We start from the raw sequence: 14529 nt of genomic DNA, 5'->3' as shown, positions 1-14529 counted from the left end.
GATAAAAGCGAGGGGTCGCGTTAAAGGAATATTTTTCATCTTTGGCTGGATTTTTAAACAACGGCGACGGGACAATCTGACGGCCATCCGTCATGTTAAAAGATTACAATTCACACACTTGACTACTTGGTGCAGATATTTGCAACTTTATGAGCACATGAGTACATCAAGGAGGTGGCTCAATCAATCAATCAATGAAAAATAAATTTTAAAATTCCCATCTGAATATCATCTCTACCCTGGGCTCTAACTAGTGTAGAGTCTCTGACTCGTTCAGAGAGTCCTGTTGACTTCTGATCCACTCAATTTGAGAAATGTTCCCCGATTTCAAAACTCTGCATAAAGTGCTGCTTGTAATTCCAGTTTCCAGCTTGGCTGCAGAGAATGGATTCAGCTTTCAGGTTAATATATAAACCCTGAGACATTGAACTATGAACAAGTCAGGTCCATGATCATAGCTTAATCATGATATTTTAATTGTTTATATGTAGTTCTTGGGGCCACAGTCACTGTAGAGGAAAAGCTGCTTGATGTGTGACTGCACAATGTGGATTCTCTGTTCAGCTTGTAGAATGTCGATGAAACCAAATGAAAATTAAATATAATTGAATATTCAGAGAATAAGAGCAGATCCTAAAGAACATCTGAAAATGGTATTTGCAAAAAAGAAAAAAGAGGCTAATATCATTTAGTGTGATTTTTTTAACCATGCTTTTATCATGTGGGTTCGACTTTCAAGAAACGTCATGAAACAGGAAGTAAAATTAGAAAGAGGCTAAGATGATTGGTCAAAATTCAGACGAGTTGCAGTGATCGGTCAGAGAGAAGGAAATATAGAAAGTGTTAAGGTTATTGGTCAGATTCAGCAAAAAGTTGCCATAACTGGTGAAAATTGCAGGTCTGTGCAACAGTTGAGAATGATGAGTGAATTTGCTCCAGTGGTTGCAATCACAACTTCCTGAAGTTTCAGAGTGTACTCTAAAATTAGGAGAAACTTCTTGAGATGCATTGCTGCTAGGAGCATATTTTATTTCTTCTCCTGCTCTTTTTTACACTATTTAGAAAATCAAACACATTGAATAAATACAAACCTAAAAAGCGACAAATTCTTCTCTTACAGCAGACTTGGGTCACACGTTGCAATGAGACAGTTAAGACCGGGCATGCAGATGCTGAACCCTAACCCAGTAACAGACAGAGAGAGAGAGAGAGAGAATGGCACAGTGATTAAGACATTGGAAACATCTAGAAATATCCGATGGAGGAAAAATAAAACATCGATATACACAAATAAATAAAGAGAAATTAGGCCAGAGACCAATCCACCGAACACAAACGTCCATCAGATAAAAGTCGGCTTCCCTTTTCTCCATATGCCAATCTCAGGTCGTCAGCTTCATCCACATTGAAATTCAAATACAGTACAGAACGACATTGGATGTTCACCAACAGCAAATTGCACCATTTACAGTGTTACAAACACAAAATATCACCCAGCAAATGGCGTCAACTGTTGTTCCTTTTTTCAGTGTTTGTTCAGAGTAAGGCAGGATACAGAGGCGCTCTTTAGATCCTGTAAGGAGTAGAAGACGGAGTCAGCTCTCCGGTTAAAGTCCTCTGGTTTGGCAGATGTTACATGGCACGGAAGAGGCCGGCTTGGATCAGGGGGCGAAGATGAAATTGTCTTGAGTGGTATGTTACAACTTGTGAGTTTTCTCTTAAGGTCTGTAGGGTTGATAATGTTTTCATCCAGGCATGGCGAAGGATCCAACCAGAGCAGTATGTTAGGGACTAATGAGGCAAAGATCCAGGCAGCGGGATCCCAGATCCAGGCCGTTTCCTTGAGAAGGGACGCGGTGGAAGCAGCTGGCGCTATCTGACCTCCAGACAGTCCAGGTACTCCTGGATCAGCTCGTAGCAGAAACGGTACTGCTCCTGGAAGCAGAACACATCATCAGGCTTCGCTCTGAATGGCCACCATGCAGCTGAAACCAGAAGTTCACATCTTATCTCCTCAGTCTGAAGTTAAATCAGACCAAATGTCTCCGCTTTTAGGTCAGTCAGAATCATCAGAATGATTTCTATAGTGGTATTTTGGTTTCAGCTGCATCATATTTGAGATCATTTGGATTACACAACATGAATTCAAGCTTGCTAACCCACAACTTGTTTCCAAAGATAGTTGAATTTATGTTTTCTCATCAATACACCTTTCAAAAAACGAATGTTTCTAAGAAGAAAAATTAAAGCCATAATCAGTATGACATTAATGACGATGAGTGTATGAAAAGTTGGTGCATTATCACAATGTATAGAATATATATGTATAGGTATATATTAGAGGTGGGACATTAATCCATCCATTTTAATGAATTAATTACAGCGATGTCAATGTGTTAGTAATTGTAACACAATTAATTCCTTTTTTTTTTTTTATGTACAAATGTCCCAAGACGGAACCTTTGTTACGTGTTTCTGGTACAGCCATAAATCTGACGGACAAGCCACATCGGCTAACAGCGATGGACGACAAAGACTCATGCTGGTTTACCATGGTCTCCACCATGTTTGGCTTGGAGTTGCGCAGCGTCTTGGCAGCGAAGAACACGTCCACCATGCTGTGATGTTGTATCATCTCCAGGATCATGGTGCATGCGCAGAAAGTGCCACTGCGACCGCCGCCGTTCCTGCTCCGAAACGATCAGACATAGACACAGCAGCAAAGAGCAATGAGTGACCTAAAAAAAAAGGTGTCCTAAAAATCAGAAGGGAATGTCACAGTTTGACTGAGCGCGGATCATGGATGCTGTCAGAAAAAAAGGCCAGACGGCAGACTTTGAAGATGAATGAAAATCTCTCATTTAAATACAGGAGATGGGATGGAATCTGAGAGACATCCTGACCTGCAGAGTGAAGTACTCTGAGTTACTTTTTGCTGAAGAGATCAGGGAACAGAGTATGTGTTGTTGTGACCAGTCTTTATGACAGTAATACGTCTTAGGAGAAAATAACCGGCGGTTCTGAGAACCAGCAGAACTCACAGGCAGTGGACGATGGTGCGTCCCTCGCCACATTCCCGCTGCCAGTTGTGGACCTGAGCCAGAAGGCTGAGGAACGCTTTCTTGGAGTCGGGAACGTCTCGGTACGGGGACCAGCGCAGGAACTGGAAGTGGCGCACCACCAGCTGACCCTCCTGAAGCTACACAAGTCAGGAAAAGAGGAGGGGGGGCAAGAGTGAGAAATCAGTTCTTTCCTTGAAGTCCCACATCGTAAAAGCTGCACCCTTCATAAACTAATGAAGATGAGCATCGGGACTCTCACCATGTCCCCATGAGAAGCCACTAAGCAAGTACAAAAATGAACCAGAACACGGAGGATATGTGCAGTCTGGGTGAGATTTCCATTATCAAGCATGGCTCTATTATTCTAAGTGTAGATCATGCATCATCGGTCTCTGTTGGTATGGCAACAATGACGTTGGGCCTGCCCACCAACAGTAGTTTTGTTGTCGAGGAGGCATGTCTGTCTGTTAATTGTTTCTCTTTCCTTGTTCAAGCATTTATTTTTTGTGTCCTCTACCAACTTTAGCCAGATCAACTTTATTCCAAGGTAATCTCTCCATCATGGCGCCCCCTAGAGTTGGATAGTAGCCAAAGCCAATACACTGCTTCACAATTTAAAACCTAGGGCACAAAGATTATTTCAAGGTTTCTTTAGGTTTCTGAATTATGTCCAGTTTAAATTTGTGGCCAGCTCATGAACAATGTTTACATGTGGGTAATATTCCAATTCAGCAAAATTTCAAAAATCAGCCTCGATATGTTTATTCAGAATCCTCTCTATGATGTGTTCTAACGTCGAGGCCGGTAGTTTTGAACCCGGCGGGTCAGACAGGGTTCGGCTTCAGAAATTTTACAGAACCATATTGAAATAAACCTTATATTTGTGTGCAGAACAGGCATGCCTGTTCTGCTCCACCCTAATCACTACTGGGACAATACATGAACTAACTTTATTAAGACAAAACCAGCCATACAGGCAAACAAATATTCTAGTCAGTTTTAAATATCCAATTCAGTAAAAATGTCATAACTTTAAGAGCTTGAAACTGAAAATTGTATTTATTTCAAGTCAATGCTAAAAGAAAAGCAGTTCACAATTATTTTGTAGGATTATTATGCAGGAAATCATTCCAGCGGCCGAGAGGAACAAATGCAAGATGGGACCCGGGTCACACGGCGGTTTATTTCACCGTCAACCGGTGTCATTAGCTCTCTCAGAAAACAAATGAAATCAAATTAAATTCCTCCCACAGCAGCAAGGAGCTGGAGTAGTTGATTTCCGAAGGCAAAACTTGAAATGATCTTTTGACCGAAACCGTTATTGAACTCAGAGAACGTGAACATTTAAACAGCAGCTTTAGCAGTTGACACTGTCAGGCTGACATATCAAGTGATGCCTTTAATTTACACTTCAGATCTGCAACTTCTTTCTTCCTGACTACAAAGAAAATAAAACTTACTGAAGTCACGAATCATTACTAATTTTTGAAACCTCTTAGCTTTGCTATAACTGAGTAATAATCTGCAGCATCCCAGCTGACCGTACATCTAACACAAAATGGTATGGTGCTACAGACATATGCAAAGCAAGTAGGCTAGTCAATAGCAAGTTCTACTGGCAGATCAACACAAATATCTAGAGTTCTTATAGTGCTGTAGTGAAAATGAAGATATTTCAGAAGAGCTACCCTGACGTCAGAAATTTCACAGAAGCTAGCTTTGTGGAAAGCTAGCTGTGAGGAAAGCTAGTTGTAAGATAAACTAGTTTTGAGGAAAGCTAGCCATGATGATGCATCCATAGACAGTCCTAAAGATGCTAACACAGCTAATCTTGTCCATATTCTCACCAAAGCTGTGTGCCATTTATGCTTTGAAGGCAGATATTTCCTGGTCCAAATTAGAAAAATTAACTGGAACTCACTCCATCCATCCCTCCCTCCTTCTTTCCCTCCATTTTCTAACACCCTTTTCCCTAGTGGGGTCATTAGGGCTGCTGGTGTCCATCTCCAGCTACGTTCTGGGCGAGAGGCGGGGTCACCCTGGACAGGTCGCCAGTCTGTCGCAGGGAACTGGACCACAAAGTCCAATATTGCAACTGCATATTTAAAACATAATGATAGTTTCACAATGCATTCGCACTTCTGATGGCATCTACTGTAGATTATTCAGTTGTAAACATTGTAGTGCAAAATATTTATTCATAAAAAATATTTTTAATCTCAACATTTACGTAATGTAACTGTATTTATGTTACAATATCAGATACATAAAAAAGTGCAGCTTATTTTTCAAAGCCATTAAAAAGTGTTTGATCAGAGTATCAAACACTCCATATCATGCAGATAAATACTTTGGTATAGTTAGTACTGGACACTTCATATAAGAAATACTGTAAGTGTCATATTACCCTTCTTGGCATAAGAACTGGAAGGCTGAGTAGGCCAGTCTTTAAAATGACTGCGTGGTGTTAACTACCATCATTTTATTCCCTGATCAGCATGTCAGCATATGTCAGGTCACAGAGGAAATCACTGGCGTCTGTAAAAGGTAATTAACCAATGTAAAAAAATAAATAAAAAAAACATAGAAAGTTGTTCTGAGGAGTTTTCCAGAAGGATACCCATGTGGCTCAAACTCTCTGAAGTGGAAAAAAAAAAAATGTCTATGTCAGGATTCGCCACTCTAAGGGACGGCTGACTGTTGGAGATAAGAGACTAGATGAGTGATACCTGGAAATGGCAAAGAATGCTGAAATGTTCTTGATGTAACACCATGAACAATACGTCTCCGTTTTCATTTAGTGTTTTGTTCGACATCTCTCCTATTAGTAATCGAGTATGCTCGAAGATTACTGAGAGGATTAGGAAATATTTTTACATCCAGTGTTGCATTTTTAATTTATCACCAAGAACTTGTACTGATGATGGGGGAGTCCGGCCACAGAACTCCCTACAGGCTCCATCCATGTGTGAAAATGACGTCTCATGCTCCCTGGAGCCTGAGTCTTTCTCAGTGTGAATCCTGTCATCTCGGAATATTCTCATGTCATCAGCAAAGAACAAATTCATGGTTAGACTATCCAATCTTCTGCTCCCTGGCAGATTGAAGAGTTTTTCTCTCGGATTAGTGGTTTTCTTATAGCAACAAAGCCGTTCAGTCCCACAATACCTTGGGTTCACGTCATATCGTTCATGTGGAAACACTCTCACCTTACAACCTGGAGTTGTCCTGTTGTTTTTCTTCAGTTCGCCGATCAGAGTCACTCAGGATTCACAAAGTTTCCAAAGTTTTTCTGGTCAGGCAGTGTAGCTTGATTTTAGGATACTACATTTCCCAACAGTCTTTGCACATGCGAGCATGCCCTACATTTTGCTTTTACTGATATCCCAAATTAAAGGAAACTGATTAGGTAGGGACAATGCACATTAATTTAAAATTTTTGCAAATGTGCCAGATTTAGCCAAATGGCTGTTTTTGAGTTTTTGTCCCTGGACAATAAGTCATTTATCTAAAAACAAAGATTACACAAACAAGATTAAGATGACTTAACTGCACAAATGTTGTCAATACACACAACAAATACAGTCAGTATTAACAGTCAATAAGAAACAAAGGAAACCACGACATAAAGAGTCTAAGAAATGACTAAAACTAAATGGAATAAAGATCTGAGTCCTAATTCAAGTTACCCGTGTAATATTCTGAATCCGGAAGAGTCGGATGATGACGTCATCATCTGCAGTCCTGGACAGGAGCTCCACGGTCATGGGGCCGAACTGCTGGATCCCAGGCTCCGGCCAGTACTGCAGGCAGGGCTAGCAGGACAAGGGAGGCGAGGCGGGGAGGGAAGGCAGCAGGTCATTAGCCCACAAAACAAATCATTATGTCAGCGTCAAGTGATGGGGAAGCCACTTACAAGACACCTGAGTATTGACAACAGATACAATTAGCCTAAATGACAATGATTACCTGCAAACAGACGCTGTAAATTAAACGAGAAAAAAAAAAAAAAAAAAAAAGAAGCACTCACGATGGGAACAATTCTTCGGCGTCAGCCTCCAGGTCTGAATTATTCATGAGTTCCAATCATTACCATTAGTACATTATAAATTAATGAAGTGGGAGACCTTGACTGTTCCCAGGAGAGACGAGGAGCCAGCTCAGAATCTGGATCGACTCCAAACGCGACTCCCCTATGGCCCCCCTGCTTCAAAAACACTTCCCACCTCACAAAGGAACAACAACAACAGCGCCGCCGCCGAACCACTGACATGTTCTGCATTGACTTCTGGGATGAGCTCAGGACCCCTGGAGTAGGAAGTGATAGCGGTGACGCGGTGACAGAAGGGTATTAGCAGGTGACATTGAGCAGAAAGAGAGATAAATATTTATACATCCAGGCAGGAGACAGACAGCCGTGTTCCCTCCACCCGCCAGTCTCCCACCAACTCAGGAGGACAAACTGAGCCAGAGAGCTAATATTTGAGGGGCAAACTGGTAATCCACGGGCAGGCGGAGGGAAGGAGACGAGAAGGGAGTGACAGTGGAAGGAGGGCAGGCTGCAGCTGACAGGCATGGTGTAAATGTTGAGCAGCGATGAGACATGACACGCTGACAGGGCGGCGATAGGGAGACGCCTGAACAAACCTTCCCGAGAGCCAACATGGAGGAAGGAGAGTGCATCGATGGTGTGAAGGCAAATTAAACACAGGGGGTCTTAATGCAGAGTGGAGAACAACGAGAGGGCAGCGTCTGATGACTGAGCTGTGAGTCACGTAGGGCGGCAGCTCTTTAGGTTAACCTAAACCAGGAAAAGGTTTCCTTGTTCCTTCCACGTAGTCTAACCCGTCCGTCCTGACATGCGACAGCTGGTTTCACTTTGTATTCATCAGTTTAAGGACAATAACCCAGGCGACTAGCTAAAATCTGTGAATACCAGAGAACCGCACTCTAAAAACTTTAAGAACTGCTCAAACACAACATATACCTTAAGATGCAATAAGACGTACTGTGGAAATCATCGTAGTTTGAACACAGAAGCCAATAGCTACAGTTTCCTTATCAACGTTCCTACCTTATCGGAGGCAAGAAGAAGAAGTTCCTGGATTGGCTGATTTACAAACATGAGCCAATAGAGTGAAAAGTAGCATGTGCGTAAGTATTTCAGTTTTCCCAACTGCATTTTTAAAAAATACTTTGGATAAAAAAAAAGTCCATAAATAACCAGATTTCACACAAAAATTTTAGAATTGATGTATGCTTAACCTTGGATAGCTGGAGGCAGTGGTGCTGGAGGAGATTCAACATCAGTAACTTCAATAGCTGTGTTTTCATTGAAAAATATAATTAAACAATTTGACATTTCAAAAATGAATTCACTTTATGGAGCTCGTCATTTCCCAAAAACTCTTGTTTTTTGATCAAATGTTTTGGTGCTAGCATGAGGAGCTTTTTTGGCCACATAAAAATTGGTTTATTTAGCAGAACTACAATGAAAACATGTTTTATGCATCATACGATCAACAACAGGAAGTTGCTGCTGGCACAAACCACAAAGAAGAAAACAGGAAGTAGTTGGAGGATGATGACGCAACATAGTTTTAATGACTTATTCACATGATTTTAATTTCAATTCTTATTTAATGAAAGTAAAGTGTAATATAAAAGGCTGAGTTTTACTAATGCCTCAATTTAAGTTTGCTTTTGAATTTTTAAACGTTAATGTGAAATCTTTCATTTCTCATCTGTTTTTGCACTTTAACAAAAGTTTGTCATATTTCAACCAGGAGACTAAAAGTGATGTCTGAATCATATTGCAGTTTAAGCGATAAATAAAAAATGAACTGAGTTGCTTTTTACTAGCATTTATTCTTTCACTATGTCTTTTACTAGCTTAAGCAGCCACTGCAGAACCGGGGAATTTTTTTATCCGATTACTCGACGAATAACCATAACAACTGATAGATTACTCGATTACTAAAATCATCGCTTCTTTAAATAGATACGCACGCAGGTAAAACACTGAGTTAAGGTCAGTGGTTGATCTTACCCACGCAGAGTTGGACTGGTTGAGCTGGTTCAGCATCACCACCGAGGTGCAGCTGTAGTCGTATATGAGCCTCCAGAAGTCGGTGGTGGTGCCGGGCAGCGGGTGCGGCGTCACCACGAAGGCAGCGGGTCGGAGGAAGCTGTCGGCCAGCGCTGCGTTGATGTAGTTGCTGTTCTCTCCCTCGGTGGTGACGAGGAAGGCCAGGGAGCGGTCCGGCGGCAGAACGTCCATACTCCGGTTCTTCTCCCGGTTCCTGGGCATCAGGGAGACGCTGCACTCCTCCACGTCCAGGTGAGGAGTCACCGAGTTCAGGGTCTGGAGACAAACGAGCAGGGAGAGGGAGAGGAGGAGAGGTCATTAAGAAGGCCGCGTTCGTTTTCGGTGAACGCCTGTACGTTTTACATGAAATGATAAAGTTCCAGATTCAGGTTAAAAAGATAATGTGAATGATGCACTGTCTCTTTAAGACCAGATGAGTCAAACTTAAATCATACAACCAGAAAAGTATTCGTAGTCACTGATGAGCAACAGAGAAAAAGAGCAAATGTGTTAGAAATAGAGTCAAGAATAACTCATTCCTGTGATAAATAACCTTGATGTTAATGTATTAGTAGAATGTAATGTGTATCATCCATGCTGCTGTCTGGAAAACATTAAAGTGTTTCAGTTTTTTAAGTAGAAAATTGCTTAGTTGTATTAAAACATAAGTGTTTTTCTATCACTTTTTTAAAAAAAAACAAAAAAACGACTGTGTTGGACAATAATAAATAATGAAAATTATTATTTCGATTCCATTCCTCTGATTTGGAATCAAAGGTGTAAGTGTTAGTTCTAGCTAAGACAGTTTCAGAGCAGCAAAAAAGAAACTAAGAAAAAAATCTGTTTAGTCTGAATATTTTATACTTTTCTTTCTTTAAAAAAATAAAACAACATAAAAAAAAGTGAGGTTTCAAACCGATGGCCTTCATGTTTGGATCAGTCATGGAGTGTCAACAGAATATTACAATCAGAGGTCACTGTAGAGGTCACTAACACGAAGCTTATAAAGTTAGTGAATAGAAAAGTCCACTAAGACGTTTTATGGTCATTTCATACGTTTGTAGCTCTGGTTGTTTTACTACAGAGATTTTTGGGTAATAAATGAAGTCATCTAAAAGTAAATGTTTTATATTGACAATGTATGCATACATTGCTTTCAGCATTTAAAGTCATTTTGTAATCATTGAACTCATAGTCTGCTCCAGTTCAGTTTGGTTGCGTGTGTCTACCACCAGGTCAGTTGTTTAATTTACTCTTCAGTCTTTTTCTGTCCATTTTCAGAGGCCAAAATAAACAGAAACGTATTGGAAGTATTCACAGTGCAATTCAATTCATACATTGGCCGTTCTGTTTTTAAAGATGCATCAATATGGATGACTGATGCTTAGCTGCTTATGGTGCAGTAAGAGAGAAGAGGCATACATACTATATGAGATTTTTTCTCTTCCACCAAATTCTTTTCATTCAAAACTTGTTTATATCAACATGTGACAAAGTGTGTTCATTTTAAACTGAAATGAATGAATTAAATAAGTAAGTAATTGAAAAAAGTTACTTATTTTTTCACTTAAGATTTTGACTTATCAAGATTTTGATACAAGATTAAAATAAATCGATGACCAGTTATTTAAGCACATATGTAATAAATGAGGCTGTGTATTAAATCTATCCTTAAAATCAGTAGAAGAACCTCCTTTTAGAGACGTAATAAAGGCTTCGTGTTAACTGGCAGACATGAAGTTCAAATTCTATGGCTCAGAAATCCCACTGCAGCACACAGTTTTCTTGCCAAAAATAACATTTTTAATTATCCTGTTTTCCAAATGCCATTAAAAGCAGCACATCAACACGTTCAGTGTGTAAAATGCAAACCTGTGATACTTTAATCAGGAAATCTTGTTAAAGGGGCAGTATTATGTATTTTCCAGGCACACAGTGCCATTTGAAAGCACAATCAACTATGTTAGTATCTGTTGTTATACAAATGCTTTGCATATCAAATATGACTTAAAAGAAATGTAACTTTGTAATTTAATACCTTGAAATTGGGCCCCTGTCTCTTTAAAAACTCCTGCTCTTCCTGAAACTCCACCCTCAGGAAATCATCATAACATGGTTCTTCTATTAACCCTTTAACAAGGTTTTTGCCAGCGTTTCACTGAGGAGTAGCTCCTATAATGAGCTCTGCAGACACGCAGCTCCGCCAGGTGTTGCTGATTGCTGCTGGCTAGTCTGAAGGAGCTGAGTGGAGGAGAACTGCTCTGTGAGAGGAAGAGCTGCGTCTCAAAGGCGGAGCTATGTCCACCCACAGCGGAATGGTTGCCAGGGAGATTAAAAAATTTCTCAAACATGCATGAAAGAATCAAAGCGACACTCCAGGTTTGTTTTTGGTGAGAGAATAATATTAGAACATGACGTACAGCTCAAAAAAGTCAATTTCACATAATACTAACCCTTTTAATTTTATTTTACTTCTGCTTAGAAAATGTTGCCATGATGAAGGATTATATAAGAGTTGCAACAAGTGAAATCAGGTAAAAACGTCCAAAAAACAGAAAACAAATCCATTCATTTGCACAGGGAAGGGCTGTGTCACCTGAAACTCCTCTCTGAGCTGTGAGGTGTTGCTCTGAGAATCCACTTTCAGCATTTCCTTGTAGGCAGGAGCAAACTCAGACACGGGGATGCCGGTTTCTCCACACAGGCAGGCCTCCAGGATGGCATCATGGATGAAGACGTACTGCTCCTGACAGACAGACAGACAGACAGACAGAGGCTCAGCCCCTCCCTGCTCGCCGCAGCGAGGCCCACTCGCCGTGAACAATGGCCAATTTAATTACCGCCGCCGAATGTTGATGAATAGTTGTCAACTGTCAGAAAACTCCTCACATTCCCCGTGCCTACGCTTTACTTCCAAGCACAGAACTGTCAATAAAAAACCCTCAGAAAACAAAAATCTGCAGGACTCGTATCAGAAAAGCCACATGCTGCCTACAGGCGCCGTTTCAATAACGTCAAGAGCCGGGCAATTAACCAGGAGGCTGGGACAAACAAAGGCAGGGAAACATTCACAGCAACGAACCTCATTCACCGGATTCATCTGCTTTCATGTGTCTGCACAAACATGGACGGAGCTGCAGCTCAAATACATGTTTAATAGAAAACAAATTGTAAATGTTTTGGGTTTTATCAGGCTGTTTTCCAGGCCTGTTAAAGCTGCAGTGTGTAACTTGTATAAACAATATTTTAACATATTTGTTAAAATTGTCACCATGTATGATATGAGACAATCTGTGAAAAGATCGATTACCTTATGAGGAAATGCACTAAAACCAACCAATCGGAGCCAGGAGGAGGAGCTCAGTGCTGTCAATTAACCTTGTGCTAATAGTGGAGAAACAAACATAGGCAAAAGAATATTGAAGAGCATTTTCTTGCTCTTCAATATATAAAAAATGAAGAGCCCACTGTACTGAACCCAACTGAAAGCCTCACTGCTGTTTCACCAAATATTGATTTCTGAACTCTTTCTGAGTTAAACTGTAGAAAGCGCCAAGTTATATTCTGGTGACATGATTACCTCTCATATGACTCATATGACAAATTGGTCATTGGCTTCCAGAAGAATCGTAAAGCCAGTAGAAATGACTTCTAATATGAGTTTTCCTCTGGGATTAATAAATTAAAATCCCAAACCATCATTGCCAGATAGTCCAAAAATATAAATGGCTAACTTGGAGCAAACACTGTAAAAATATCAAGATTTTGTCTCAGTTTATAAAATATTTCAAGCTACTTCTTCCTGTTTTACTTTCCATAGTGGGAATAAATTCAGAGTAACATGAGGGACCTTTCACTTCTCATTTCATGAAAAAAAATCTTAGAAACTGGCTCTGGGAAAGTCAAGCATGTCAAGATCGATTATATGCAAATATGTATTGATTTTAACATGGTTTTATCCACTTTCTTGTTGTTCTTGTTGTGTTATTGTATGGTTTTTATCCCCGTATTTATTATTGTGCTTTAACATCAACCTACCAATGAGTCTATGGACAAAAATTAGCCACATATTGACATGAGATTCTAGCCAGTTTTAAAAAAAACAAACTTCTGCATATTCATACACAGCTGAACGCTGTTCCCAAAGCTTTTCATGAGCATAAAGATCATTGAAGTGGAAGCGTGAGAAATTCCCCAGCGTGTTTCTGCAGTTGCTTCATATTTTCAGGATCAAACCTGTCAGCGGGGCCCGTCCTAAAGCGTCCCCGCCGTCCCACTCACTTCAGTCTGGATCATGTTGATCCGACGGGAGCACAGCGTCTTCACGCAGTTGTAGATGTCCACCACTCCTTCACATTCGGCCATATCCAGCATGACGTCCAGCACGATGTAGCAGCCAGTCCGGCCGGCGCCCATGCTGTTACCGGGCAGAACAGAGCAGAGGAGAGGAGAGGAGAGAAGAGGACGGACATGAGCCGCTGCACACTGTTCAAAGTGAGAGAATCCTTAATACATCTTACAAAACAAAATATTTATGAAGGAAAAAATCAGACATACAATCTAAGATTATTAAAAAAAATTTAAATATGAAAATAAAGACAAAAAACTATTTTTTATCAACGTTAACAGAAATAAAACTCTAAGTTATATTTTTAATACTTTAATAAGTTGCATAATAAATAAACAAATAAATCATATTTATTTAGAGTCAAAGATTTTTCCTATTTTGGGGGGAGGAATTATTTTTGTCTTTATGTTTCAAATTTGTTTTTTAATTCTATGTACAGTTGAAACCAGATATTTACATACCCTGAAAAAAAGACTTTTAGTTTTTAATGACTGTATGAAGGTAAATCAGACCAGACTTTTTTTGTCTTGGTTTATTTAGAATTACCAAATAATTTATATTTGCTAAATGCCAGAAAACCTGCTGTGAATATTTTGTTTGAGATTTTTTTTGGTCACTTTCCTCCAGTTCAAAGGTTTACATACATTTTGGTCAGCACCACAAATAATTGTCTTTTAAACCGTATGACTGTGTCAAAGCTTTTGTGTTTCCTTCCTCAAACTTTGTGCAGATTAACAGAGACATGTGAGTTAACAGGAGGCCGACCAGTATGGAATGTATGAAAACGTTTGAATTCAAGGAAAGCTACAAAAAAATCTCTAAAAACAATGCAAAGAAAAATATTGAAAGTTTTCTGGCATTTAGCAAATAAAAATCAATTTTGGTAATTCCAACCAAGTTAAAACTAGAAGTTTGATCTGATTGAACTTCAAACAGAGAGGAAACATCTGGTTTCAGCTATAGATATTTTCATTTTTAAACACTTTGTGGTTTACTTGTTGACATCTTTAAATATTCACATAAACAATAAA

General features: G+C 39.9%; 1 protein-coding gene across 4 annotated transcripts in view; it reads right to left on the bottom strand.

The window, feature by feature from the left end:
• Positions 1–998: 998 nt before the first annotated feature.
• LOC102217812 (receptor-type tyrosine-protein phosphatase U-like) overlaps positions 999–14529 on the bottom strand; it is a 184622-nt gene continuing 171091 nt past the window's right edge. For 3 of the 4 annotated variants that reach the window (XM_023344776.1, XM_023344777.1, XM_023344778.1), the window contains 7 exons: positions 13432–13567; positions 11747–11896; positions 9112–9426; positions 6752–6877; positions 3042–3199; positions 2552–2687; positions 1793–1935 (listed from right to left, as the gene is read on the bottom strand). In XM_023344776.1, the coding sequence (XP_023200544.1) occupies positions 1873–1935; positions 2552–2687; positions 3042–3199; positions 6752–6877; positions 9112–9426; positions 11747–11896; positions 13432–13567 (1084 nt within the window). In that variant the 3' untranslated portion in view covers positions 1793–1872. Of the gene's footprint in view, positions 1936–2551; positions 2688–3041; positions 3200–6751; positions 6878–9111; positions 9427–11746; positions 11897–13431; positions 13568–14529 lie in introns of all 4 variants that reach the window. The other variant, XM_023344775.1, reaches the window with a different exon arrangement.

This window comes from Xiphophorus maculatus, chromosome 13 (assembly GCF_002775205.1).
Source record: "Xiphophorus maculatus strain JP 163 A chromosome 13, X_maculatus-5.0-male, whole genome shotgun sequence".
In the NCBI taxonomy this organism is placed as follows: Eukaryota; Metazoa; Chordata; class Actinopteri; order Cyprinodontiformes; family Poeciliidae; genus Xiphophorus; species Xiphophorus maculatus.
The sequence above is the reverse complement of the archived record's forward strand: the minus strand, read 5'-3'. Positions and strand labels throughout refer to the sequence as shown.